The sequence below is a fragment of the Parasteatoda tepidariorum genome, chromosome 6 (genome assembly GCF_043381705.1).
Source record: "Parasteatoda tepidariorum isolate YZ-2023 chromosome 6, CAS_Ptep_4.0, whole genome shotgun sequence".
Lineage (NCBI taxonomy): Eukaryota > Metazoa > Arthropoda > Arachnida > Araneae > Theridiidae > Parasteatoda > Parasteatoda tepidariorum.
In genome coordinates this window covers 33517764-33530806 of record NC_092209.1, presented here as the reverse complement: position 1 = coordinate 33530806, position 13043 = coordinate 33517764, and the positions used below count along the sequence as shown (strand labels likewise).

Here is a 13043-nt window from a genome sequence, read left to right as displayed (position 1 = left end):
TGAATAACAACACATTTCAATTTTTGAAGTAAATAAAAAAATAAAATTTTGTATTTTGAAAGAGAAAATTTTGCATAAACTATTATGATTTTGAATTTAATAATTAACACTAAAATGAGAACTGTCTTTAACGCCAACGAACAAAAAACAAAAAGGGACAAACGGCATCAAATACTATTTTGTTATAAGATTCTAATTTCTATTAGTAATTTTACAAGGACTGTGAACAGTTTCATTTCTCAAAACATTAATCATGAACATCAAACACATTTCAACAATATTTTTGAAGTATAAAATTCTTCACGATTTCTGATGCGACATCGGCATAATTTTAAGAAGCTTGTGCGTTAAAAAAATTGCAAACATGACTCAATTAGAATTTTTAAAAAATACTAAAATAACATACTGATGAGTTTGCATACAAACTTTGTACCTCATAACATATTCACAAGTCGGTTGCAGCTTTTATGACTATTGCACCTTATTATTCACCTTTAATTCTTCATATATGATAACAATAAAAGATATGAAAGAAATAGGGTAGGCTGCACACTGAGAAAACAAGCAAGGGAAGTATGGGAGACGGATTTCCATATGTTTGCACACAGGTTATAGTTATGAGCATATAGTCCACTTCAAATAAACCAAAAATCAATTTCAACACAACAAAACAACCTCAAAAAAATCCTCAATTTTCGTAAGGGATGACATCTTGACAATGCAACCATCTTAAGAGAAAATACTTAATAGCATAAGAAAACACACACAAACATAGCATACATGTTTTACATTACACACAGCTAGATAAGATTCTTTCCTGTCACACAGGAAATTTCTTAAAGAATAGCTTATTTACAAACAAAAAAACTAATGTGTTAAAAACAGTTTAAGAACATCATTAGTATAGCTTCTTAAAAGCTTAAAATTTGATTTAAAGCAGCAATTTCCAACCCATGGGGCACAACCCACAAGAGAGCTGTGGACAATGTAGTACTGGGCCGTAAACGATCCCAGATCTATGGAGTATGTGAACCCTGTACTATGTTTTCTTAAATTATTAGAAAAATAAAAATTGAAATAAAATGAATGTTGAAAGTGATTTAAAGCTAACACTACTTCAGTTTCAATCCAGGCTGACTTTATCGATGAGGACAAACAGTGTTAAAAGTTCAATATTAAGGTTTTTTTTTTTTTTTTAACTTTTACCATTTTTAGGTTTTTTTATAGTTCAGACAGCTAAATGTACTCAATATATATATATATATACAGAAGAGCGCTGATTATCCGAACGCAGTTCGGATAATGGAAAGTTGTTTAAAATCTAGTTTAAATGATTATTATTTATGCACCAACTTCCCTTCACACTTTTTCCAGGGTTAGGACTGGCAGTACTATCTAAAATAGCTCTGGCGCGTTTTAAAGTTTTTTTTTTCTTTCAATTTTTAAGTAATTTTCAATTTTATTTTTTTCTTCCTTTTTTTTATTTTGATTTTTTTTAAATCAAATTTCAGCTTTTTATAATTTTTTGTCAATTACTGATTTTACCACATTTTTCGTTATTTTCCATTGCAAAAGAAATTCAGCAAAAACTTTTGGTTCAAAGATTCTCTTTTTTGAGCAGCCATATCCCTTATTCTTTTTAAATAAATCAACTGAACTCTATCAACATCATTTTGACGTTCTAGCCAATTCATTGCAGTATCTAATGAATTGCATGCTTCTATATCAGAAGGTCCACTATCTTAAACTTGAACACCTACTTCTTCCTCTTTGTCTGTGGAGTTCCGATTCCGATTGGAAGATAATTTTCAGTTGAAGAGGGCTAAAAGGGTATGTAGGTAGTTTCATACACGTAAACAATACATGTATGAATGACTACTATAAGAAAACTGCTAAAGAAGATTGTAAATTAAATATGGTCTTCAGATGTAGTGGATATTATTTATTCTTCTAAATTTAGAAAAATTGTCGATAAGTTAAAAAGTATTCTAAACTTAAAAATATAAAAAATTTTTTTAAAAAAACGAATTCGGACATAGTTCGGATAATTGGACATTCGGATAATCGGCGCTCTACTGTATATATATATCACACTATTGCTATATTTTGCTTTGGCTACATTAATACAATATTAGAATGCGATTATATTTTTTTGCTTTTTTAATTTTTCCATGTTTTTGATATTTTCTCTATATTTTTAACTAATATATAAATATTTGTGATACACATATAATAAATTTCTATTTGTAATAACATTTTTGTACTTTTATATTTAGTTAGGCCTCAAAGTTTTTTTTTACAAAAATGGTGGTCTGCACAACTGAAAAGATTGAGAACTGCTGATTTATAGCAAGTAATATAGTGGTTAATACTAATAAAAAAATATTACAGAAGCAAAAAATTAAATAATACAACAATAAATCAAAATAATTAAGTAAAAGTAGTAAATAATTAAGTAAAAGTAAACATAAATAAATCTAAGACATAATTTACCGACAAAAAATATATTATCATATAAAAAACATTCAAAATAAATAAATATTTCTAATTTAATATTATCAAAATCTTTCACAATATAATAGTAAACGATCTTAACAGTTTTATCCATTAAAAATTATCTTATCAAGAAAATAATAGAAGAATCATTAATCAAAAAGCATAAACCTGCTGAGATCAAGGTAAGTTTTTATATTTATTATTTTAAAAACTGAATAAAGGTCATAATTTTAAAATGGTGTAAAAATTATAAATTTTTTAATGTGCGTACAAGCTTATTTTTAATCTTTTTTAACATTTTCAGGTATGTTAATAATTTTAAAAAATTTCTACCAGTTTCTTTTACTAAAAATTTCTTAGAATCATCCCATGTGTACTAATAAAAATTCCTTTTTATACGGTTCTGGTTCTTAAAGTTAATCTTGGATCATCCTTACTTTTATTGATGTGAATTGAGAATCAAGGACTTTCTAGATTGTCCATAGGGCAATGTAAAAAGCATCTTTAAACATACAATCAGTTATTTAAAGACCTTATTGGAATGGACAACAATTTTGAAGTAAATTAATGTATTGATTTGGAATTGTGTGCACAACAAGCCTATTTCCCATGTGTTTCAACGTCTGAATAGTGAACTACACCTTTTACTTCAAGCGGCAGATTTATTTTATTAACCAAATTTTTATGGGCTTCATTATTTTTATGTACTTATTTGAAGTTTTAGAGTACATCAATAGAGATTTTAAAATATATATACCTCAAAACATTTTAGACAATAAATGAAAATTTTTTAAGATAAACTCCAATTTTATCACCAAAAATTAAATAAAAATATAGCTTCAACTAAGAGAAAAATTTTTTTAATGAATGATGATAATATGAATTAAGATTTTCATACTAAAGATTATTAAGATTATCATTAAATTATTTAAATAAATATTAAGGCAGTGCTAAAAAAAAAATTTTTTTTAATTAAGTAGAGGAATGGAGTGGTATCTTTTTTCAACAAAATAAAGAAGAGTAGTTTTGTAATAAAAGTACTTATCTCGCAATATTATAAATTATAACAGTTATAAAAGTATGTGATATAAATGTTGAAAAATTAATAAAAAAGTAAATATTATTTTACACTGAATTTATGAATATTTATTATACATGACAGACATAATTAAATGTATCAAAAAAAGAAAAATTTGTTCTGGTAGGAAGTTAAGCAATGTGAAAAGAAAAAATTGGGAGGTTATTTTTAAAAAAAACCATTTTAGGATGATTTTATAGTAATCAACATTACAAACCAATAAAATTTGATTAATTTTTTTAACTAGATAATTTTCTAGAAATCACTACCATTTTTTTGAAGAATATCGAGTTAATCTTTTCATTTAGAACTATAATCATTAAAGTACCTAAAAAGTTTGCAAACAAAAATTTCTACTCTAAAAAAGGCTAAAACAGGCTGTACAGAATTTGACACTTCGTTTTAAGGATCTGGACTCATTCTATTATCCTGAGGATTTTCAATTATAACTTTTTTATTTCTTTGTGGTTTACATTAAAAAATAATTCATAATAATTCTATTCCTTCTGAAAAAAAAGTTTAGAGGCAAATTTAAAAGATATTGACAGTTGAATTAAAATTTCGTTTTAAAATTTGAGCAATGTACCTTATTGAACAATATATGAGTACTATCAGAAGGAAATATATTTATTTTTGAATTTAAAAATTTCTTTCAAAGAAAACCTATTTTTTTCCTTGAATTGAATAAAATATTATTTTAAAGTTGATACAAATAAATTATAAAGCAGTTGATAAAAATAAATTGTATATCATAAAACATTATGTAATTAATTAGATAGTTTATTTTTAGTACAACTTATAAAGGTTTAAATTGCAGCAAGGCATTGAAAAAAAAAATAATAATTTTAGAAAAATAACCTTGATTTAAATTTTTAGCATATTTTTGAGGTATTACTGTCACTTTGAAACATAAAAAATGTGAAATCTGTTTGGTGATTGAATATGAAGTAATATTTATTTATTGAATAAAAAAGTATTTATTTATTCATATATTAAAAAAATAAAACCACTTTATTTCACCACTTGCATATTTCCTGCCTTACTCACAATATTTCTAAAAAAGTATAATGAAATTCCTTGCCCATTCGCGTAAAAGTTCATCATGTTCTAATCTACAATGTAAATATGAAGAATAAATTGTTTAACATATCAAATATTTTCTGAAAATTTTAAAATATTCAAAGTATTATGACTCAGATGTAATTAATAACCATTTATAAAAGAATTAAAAAATTTGGCGATTTTTACAATAGGCAAATATTTATCACAAATCTTTAAAATGAAACTTTTTATCACAAAAGCATTATAATAAAGCTATATAGAGACATACAATTTGCAAAACAACAAAAATAATAATAATAATAAAAACACCCATAATAACTTTAAATTCAATTATTTGATTTTTATATATTCTAAAATGCAATCTTAGAAGTTATAGGGGTTAGCCTAAAATAATGTTAATTAATTAACACAGGCAATATTTCAGGATATGAAATACAGCAAGACCTAATTTTTGTCAAATTTAGAGTTTTGATTTACAAAATCTAAAACAAATAAAAAAGTTTAGTAAGGATATATTTAGTTGCATATTTAATGTATGAAATTCTGATTATTCATTAATCTCATTTTGATAAATTGATCTTATTTTTATGCATTAGGTCAAAAGTTACAAAAGGTGATTTGAGTTTTTATTTCTTTGGTCATTATTTATTGGCTTTTTTTTACTTTGATTTATTTTATTTACTGCGATTTATTTCATTTACTTAAATTTATTTCATTTACTTAAATTTATTTTCTTCGATTTATTTTATTTACTGTGATTTATTTTATTCACTTTTTTATCCAGACTGCGCATAATAATAAAAACGAGGCCCTTAAACTGATAATTCAGAAATACAATTTTATTTCCATTGATAAGATAGTCCACTACAAATGACGTAGCCTTACATTTTTATTTGAATTTATCACTTCCGACACACCATTTGATTTTTCATTAGTTGGATAAGATATTCCGTCACTGGGCAGGTCTGACTTTAGTAGTGGAAACACCCATGTCAAATACCACTTTATACCTAAACTTTCAACAATATTTTTTCTCCAACCCAGATCATAGAGATTAATTCCCTGATTTTTCTCAAAAGAAGTTTGATTTTGCAACATTTGTCTAGTATGGATTAAAAGCAATCCAAATACAAAAAGGAACCCAACAACAGATAACACTGACAAAAGTGTGTAAATGAATACTCTGAAACTTAAATACCCAAACACAAAAAATATAAATGGTAAAATATGTGCAGCTAAAGAAAATACAGAAAAACCTCCCAAGAAATCCCATATAAAATGCATGTTGAAAGAGGCAGCATATAGAGCACCGATAGCTAAGTAAAACAGGAATAATAAATAAAATCTGAAGTTTTTCAAACCAATGCAACACTTTGAAAATGCACAGTGATGATCCCTCTTCAAGGTACATACATTGCACTTGCTGCAATGAAAGGAACGAACTGGTGAATTTGCTTCACAGCCAGCACAGAAGAGCCAACCTGGTTTCAAGACAGCGGGAGAAATAATCTTTCTTGTCGTAGAATCAGTCCACATTATGAAGGCTAAGTTGCTGAGGATGTTGATGAATATAAATGTCCCGAGAGTAACGTGAAAAAATGTGGGTAATATACCTTCCTCCAAACTAGGAAGAACTATGAATACTTCGAAAATGAACATGGAAATCACACTTGTCAAGAGAAAGCTGAAGGAAAAAGTGTCAGAAAAAAGAAATGTGTATCTGGCGAGAAGACTTCTACTTTTTCCAAACATTTTGAAATCTGAAATGAAAATACATCAATCAGAAATTTAATGATTATAATTTAATGATATTACCTATTAAATCCAAATAAAGAAATGAATAACCTAATGCTACATACAGGATGTTAAAAGAGTCCCTCAAATATCTCGAGAATAGATGCATTTAATCTTTTTTAAAAGCTATCCATTGATCTTCCACACCAACCCCTTTGGGACAAATTTGAAATCTTAAATATGAACCGTTATTTTTTATAGCAGATTTGGATTCACCAGAAAAAAGTAACCTTATTTGACTTATAGGTTTATAATGATACCTCATAGATGGCTGTAACTGAGAAAAATTAAAAATGGTGCAAACTGTTTTTAATGCTGAATCTCTAAAATTATCAGAATAAGTACATAAAAATATACATTTCAAAATTTTTATAAAATTTTTTTAAAGAAAAATTCTGATTTTCTTTTTTTAAATTATTATTTTTTAAATCTGATGAGTTTTGAAAAACCACCACTTATAAAGCTTGTACCCTAGTTAATTTTTCTCAGTTACAGGTTCATTAAGATGCAAAAAGCATACTTTTAAAAGTTCATGCTCTTCTGGAAAAACCTAATCTGCAATAATAAAAAAAAAAATTGGTCCATATTTAAGAATTACAAGTTCCCTCCAACCTAATTCTATGGGGTAGGGGTGAAACATCAAGTTTGGTATAATTGGACAGGTTTTGGGAAATATTTTATGTCTCTATTTACACTTTTTTGATTTGTTATATATTTCTTGAGATATTTGACGGTTTCCAAACTTTTTTACACCATGTACATATATGTATATCTAAGCAATGTAAAATAAGCACAAATAAAGCCACACAAACAGGCACATTACAGTTTCAGTTCTATAATGAAGAACCCTTTTGTAACTCATTAGTAATTTTCATCATATCCATGCTTCCTTTTACTGTGTTTTATGATTTAAGAAGATTTTTCATTATAGAACCAAAATTATATCACAACTATTTATGCAATATTATTTTTGCTCTTCCATTTTGTTTACAAAAACAAAAAATCCACCTGGTTGTTTAATTATCAGCTGATAATTAATTAAACAACCATCAAAAATATCAATAAAAATTTGACAACCAACAATAAAATTTCAAATTGACTTAAAGTCATCTAAAATTTTGAAAAGAAATTAAAATATTGGTAGGAAGAGTTATAATTAATTTGCGGGAAATGAAATGTTTCACTAGACTAAGATCAACACATTAATAAAGTTGACAAAATACTTTTTTTGAATGTCGATTTAAACATATTAATAACAGAATAATGAAAATAATAGTTTTCCGAACATTTAAACTATTTTTTTCTAAATATTCCATTTTTCATGCAATTATTTTCCTTTTTTAAATTTAAAAAAGAATATTTAACTGCTACATAATTTGTTTAAAAACTTAAATACAAAATTTTGCTAAAAAACCAAGCATGCAAATAAAAACATCTATCAGAAACAAAATGTGAATAATGAAACTTTTAAAAGATATGAAATATACAAAACAGATTCTGAAATATAAGTAACAGGAATAAAATTGAAAACATATATAAGCCCAGTAAGAAATTTGGATATATTACACATGTGATTTATTGTTAGACCCAATTAAATACAAAGTTGTGAAAATAACGTAGCTTAAAAGATTTAAAATGCGGAATAGGGAATGCGATCATAATGAAAACATTTTTTTCTTGCTTAAAACAAACGAATTTTAACAAACAATTGAAATTTATTTGAGATATTTAAAAAAAGTCTAAGGGCTGCATTATTACATGTGATTAAATATCCAATTTAAAATATTGGATGTAAAAACTTTACAGCCTGCAAATATGCATTGAGCTTACATTATCTGATTACGCTTCTAAGTAAAGATGATAAATTTCAGGGAGTTAAATGCTGGGAGTTTTCTAACTTGAAGCTTCGGCTGAAACAAATTGTTTAATTTTCTATTCATAAAAAGGGCGTAGTTTTAATTCATCACTCGAGCTCTTCTATTTCTTCTCCAGTTATCAACTTTTTGTTTGTAAACAATGGTTTGCCTCAGCGAGTAAGAAGGGGGGTAGAGGAACGACTCAGCCTTGGGATTCCTCAAATAGCACCACGCCATCTTGGATCCATTTAGTCTGTCATTATTCCCTATAGGTGGCGCTAGAGAGTTATTCGGTGATGCTGTGTTTCGGTTTCGGCGGTTATATTTGAATAGTTTTCAATACGAGTATTTGTTGTTCATTAGTCTGCAATTTGGATATTTTAAATAATAACGCTTATTATAATTTGATGATCATTGAATAATGCCAAGAATATGTTTTTGCCCTGGTTGTAAGACCGGATACACATCGGATACTAATAAATTAAAAAAGGATGGAAAGAAAGTTCCACCTTTATTTGGTACACCAAAGGTAAATTTTGTTTCCGATGTATACCATTTTATTTCAAATGATTTATTTTTTTACCCTTTTCAATTTATTAATTGAGTTTAATGTTAGACATTAAGTTATTTAGTCTGTATATTCTTACGTCAACATTTAGCAACTGTAAATATTAAAAAAACTTATATCTTCCGTTTTCAATAAGTGTGCATGTCTATCATAATGTTGTCCATCATAATAATGTTGGTATTTTGTGACTGTTAATTATTTGGTTTCCTAATTTTGTGCTACACGTAATCGATTTGTTAATCATAAAAAAATGCATTCTTATCAGAACAACCTAAAAATTATCCCTTTTAAGAAGTAATAGCATTGGGAACAAGGATTCAACTATGGTTTTGATTTGTTTAAAAAGGGTTTTGAAATTAGCAATAAGCCAGTTTTATTCTTTTATTATGAATAATATCTTATGTTTTACATTTCAATTTATGTATTAAATTCTTTAAGAATACCTTTCCAATGTACTTTTTAAACGCACTTCTCCTAAATTAGATTTATAGTTGTAAAAATTCTGACTGCATTGAAGTACATTTTATTTAGTCATAAATTATGTCTACAAATATTTAAAATAAAAATTTAATTTATCTAACAAAGGTTTTGTACAATTTTTTTCTTAAAAATTTTGTTATAGTACTCAGTATTGGTATAAGTATAATTTATTCAGTTAATAATATTACATTGAATTGAATATTTGATAAGTTGATATTTCTCTATTACATGCTGAATTATCCATAAAGCATTTTGACTTTAACTATAATTACTTCGATTTGAATATATTTAGTAAAACTTCATATTTCTGTATTAAATGCCAGCAAATGAATACTATGATAAAAAATTAAATAAAAAAATCATTGTTTAGGTAGGAATAGTTGCAATTAATAATGATAGAATGACTTACAACACGATCCTCGGGCCGGGCAAGGCTGACTCAGCATATCATCCCTTCAGTGGGTCCATAAATGAGTACCAAGCATGCTTGGGAACTAAACACTGGGGGTTCCGTGTTCGGCTGACCAGCTTACCGGAACATCTGCTCCTGCACCCCAGAGCCCAAGGTTAAGAAAACTGAGATGGGCACAGTAGGCATTGGCCCTCAAAGGCTGTCGCGCCGCTGAGTTTAGTTTAGTAGTTTTCATATGAGCACTCGGTCAGAATGAGCAAATATTATGGTGCCTTCGCGCTTATTATAAGAGAGTTTAACTGTATACAATAATTGCAAATTTGACTATGAGCGAAAGCTTAATTCTATCTAGATGTAGGCCCGTATTATTAAAGCATAGTATCATACGTCAGGTTAAGAAAACTGAGACGGGCACAGTAGGCATTAGCCCTCAAAGGATGTCTCGCCGCTGAGTTTAGTTTAGTAGTTTTCATATGAGCACTCGGTCAGAATGAGCAAATATTATGGTGCCTTCGCGCATATTATAAGAGAGTTTAACTGTATACAATAATTGCAAATTTGACTAAGAGCGAAAGCTTAATTCTATCTAGATGTAGGCCTGTATTATTAAAGCATAGTATCATACGTCATCTTAAGTTTATGAGATGTTAACTGAGCTCAAAATAAGAAATTAATATTTCAAGTTATTTAATCCTAAAAATTTCTATTTACTTCTTTTCTTCCAAAATATTTCATTTTCCACAGTTGAGAATTGTACAAAACATATTACAAAAGGCCAACCAGAAACAATTAAAAAAATTCTGACAACTGATTGTAAGTGAATTGAACAGAATGCCTCCTATTATTAGGAACTAGAAACTACGACTAGGTACAGAAAGTTTCTAAAATATTTTGTGGGGAAGGCTATTTCTTCTTTTATCTTAAAAAAGATTTAAAAACAGAGTTATAAAACCATTGATCACCCTCTTAATTTAAACTAATAAGTTTTAATAGAATAAACAAATTAACCGGAAAGAAAAAACGACAGCTGTAATGAATTATGAATAAAAATAAAATAAAATTGACAAACTTAAAGAGCATTGTCCCAAAAATTATATAGCTATACCTTTAAAGTCAGTTTCAATATTGAAGAATAAAAATCTTTTTAAAACATCATATAAAGTAAAGTAAAACTACATATTTTTAGAAGAATGAGATTTGCAGAGGTCCCCTCACCTGGTACTTAACAGGACTGCCAATTTAAACATTTTTTGCCAAAACATTTTTAGAGTGGTAAACAAAGGTACTTTTCAGTTAACCAAACACAAGCAAAGTCATAAAAAGATTCAGATCCTTTTTAAATACATTAAAATTAAATTACACAAAAAATACTTGAATTTCTTTGCCTGGCTAACTGAAAAGTATCCAATTAAAAATTAAAGCTTTCAGATTTTTAGGCAATTTTTGAAATATATAAAAAGCTTCAACACTAGAGAGCCAGAACAAAGTGGATTTCATATAACTTTTGAATCATTTACATGTAGTGGTGAGAAAAATAATGGTAAACGAAATTTACAAAACAAATAGTTGTACATAGACTTAGCTACCACTGGAAGAAATTTTCCCAAAAAGCGTAGAAAATTTGCAGCCCGCAGTAAGAAATACTTGAACAGCAAAAAGTTTAAATTGACCTGCACTAAAGAACAGTGCTGGATTACCCATTAGGCCAGACTAGGCCCCTTTAAAATGGATTTTTTGAAAATAAATTAAAAAAAATTAAGAAAAACAATGATTTTTTAAGAAAAAATCAATTTTAAATATAAGTTAATAAAATACGATAACTTTTTTACATAACATAAAGTGTTACATAATTTAGTGAAAGTGTTAATAAATTTCACACTTTTTCAAAATGTTATGACTATTTTTTAGTTCTAATTTAACAAAATAATGCAAAATTTAATTTATTATCACTTATTTTTATTTTAAATATGCTTTCTTAAATGAAAAGATTTATAAATACTTTTAAGTTTGAATAAATAAAAAATATACGACAAAAAAAATTTAATCTAAGTGCCTTAAAAATTTGAAAGGCCTAGAGCCCCGCGTACGCTTAATCCGACACTGACTAAGAAGTTTGAATAAATATTCACCTTTTCTTACAGTTAATAAATCTATCATGCATATAATGAAAAATTAAGTTTGAAAATTATACCTCGTAAATAACGACTGCTCCATATTACTATATTTTTGAAAAGCCATGTTTTTTATAACCGGTGGTAATTGATGATGATCACCAATCATAATCCAGCGTTTAAGTCTATTGAACCCATCCTTAGGATTCTGCAACAAAAGTGGAATGAAAGTTTCAATTTCTAAAATTTGAGCTGATTCTTCCATCAAGATGTTATCATAGGTAAATCCAAGTTCTACTAATTCTTTTCTTTTTAAAGCTGCATGTGTACATGTCATTGCTATGATTTTAGCCTCTTTAACAAGTAGATACTGAGAACGATCTAAACCACTGCGAAGTAACTCAAAAGCTCTAAATTCCTCTAACTGAGAAAATATCTTCTTTATGTAACGGAAACAGCCTTCTGCAATTTCGATATCTTCTTCATACGTTTTACCCTTAAATAGAGGCTGAGGAGCTTTCTCGAAAAATTTGGAAAAGGGGAAACAATCTGCAACTAAGTTTAGAGCAACTTTTTTACCTCTTCCTGGTTTCACTTTACTTAGAAATTCTTCCCATCTAGCTAACACATGATACATAAAAAAATGTCCAGCAGTTTCACATGTATAAGAAACATCACCTGACACACCGAGACTTTCTTGAAGTTTTCGTACATGATCCAAAAGTTCGAGGCGTTTGGCTAAGACGTAATTAACTCGACCGTATCGACTGAAGTCTTTCTCGGTTTCTAAAGCTTCTTCGCCATGACCTAAACGAAGCAAATGACGTTCATCAATGTCCAAAGCCATGATTTTCTCGAAAAGCTGATTCAATGCTTGATTAGAATGAGTGACAATAAGTGTTCTTTGATTTGGGAAGTTGTGATACAAATTAGAAATTATTTGAACAGCAACATCAGTTTTTCCGGTACCAGGAGGTCCAACTACCATAGTAAGGCCAAGCTGCATTCCAGATTTAATAGCTTCAACTTGCGTAGGAGTAAACTGCACCATATTCTTTTTAGGATGAGCATATAAATAGGGTCCGGAATTAGGAAGTACATGGGGAGTTACAATAACCTTTTGCTTTTGCACTTCATTTTCAGCAGAATTTTCTTCTATTGGGAAAAATTGAATTTTGAATGGTGG

The 13043-nt window shown here is 27.8% G+C and overlaps 2 protein-coding genes across 2 annotated transcripts; both read right to left on the bottom strand.

Moving 5' to 3' along the window:
• Positions 1 to 5375: 5375 nt before the first annotated feature.
• Positions 5376 to 8400, bottom strand: LOC107456455 (probable palmitoyltransferase ZDHHC24). Its single transcript, XM_016074320.3, has 2 exons — positions 8261 to 8400; positions 5376 to 6396 (listed from the first exon to the last, which is right to left on the bottom strand). Exon 2 carries the CDS (start codon positions 6386 to 6388, stop codon positions 5501 to 5503), a length of 888 nt encoding a protein of 295 aa, XP_015929806.1. The 5' UTR covers positions 6389 to 6396; positions 8261 to 8400; the 3' UTR covers positions 5376 to 5500.
• A 3396-nt stretch (positions 8401 to 11796) lies between these two features.
• On the bottom strand, positions 11797 to 13043 carry LOC122271848 (RNA helicase aquarius; the record flags this gene model as incomplete). Its single annotated transcript, XM_043054448.2, is given in 1 exon segment — positions 11797 to 13043. A coding segment is annotated over 1 exon segment (1125 nt), but the record flags the coding sequence as incomplete, so codon positions are not given.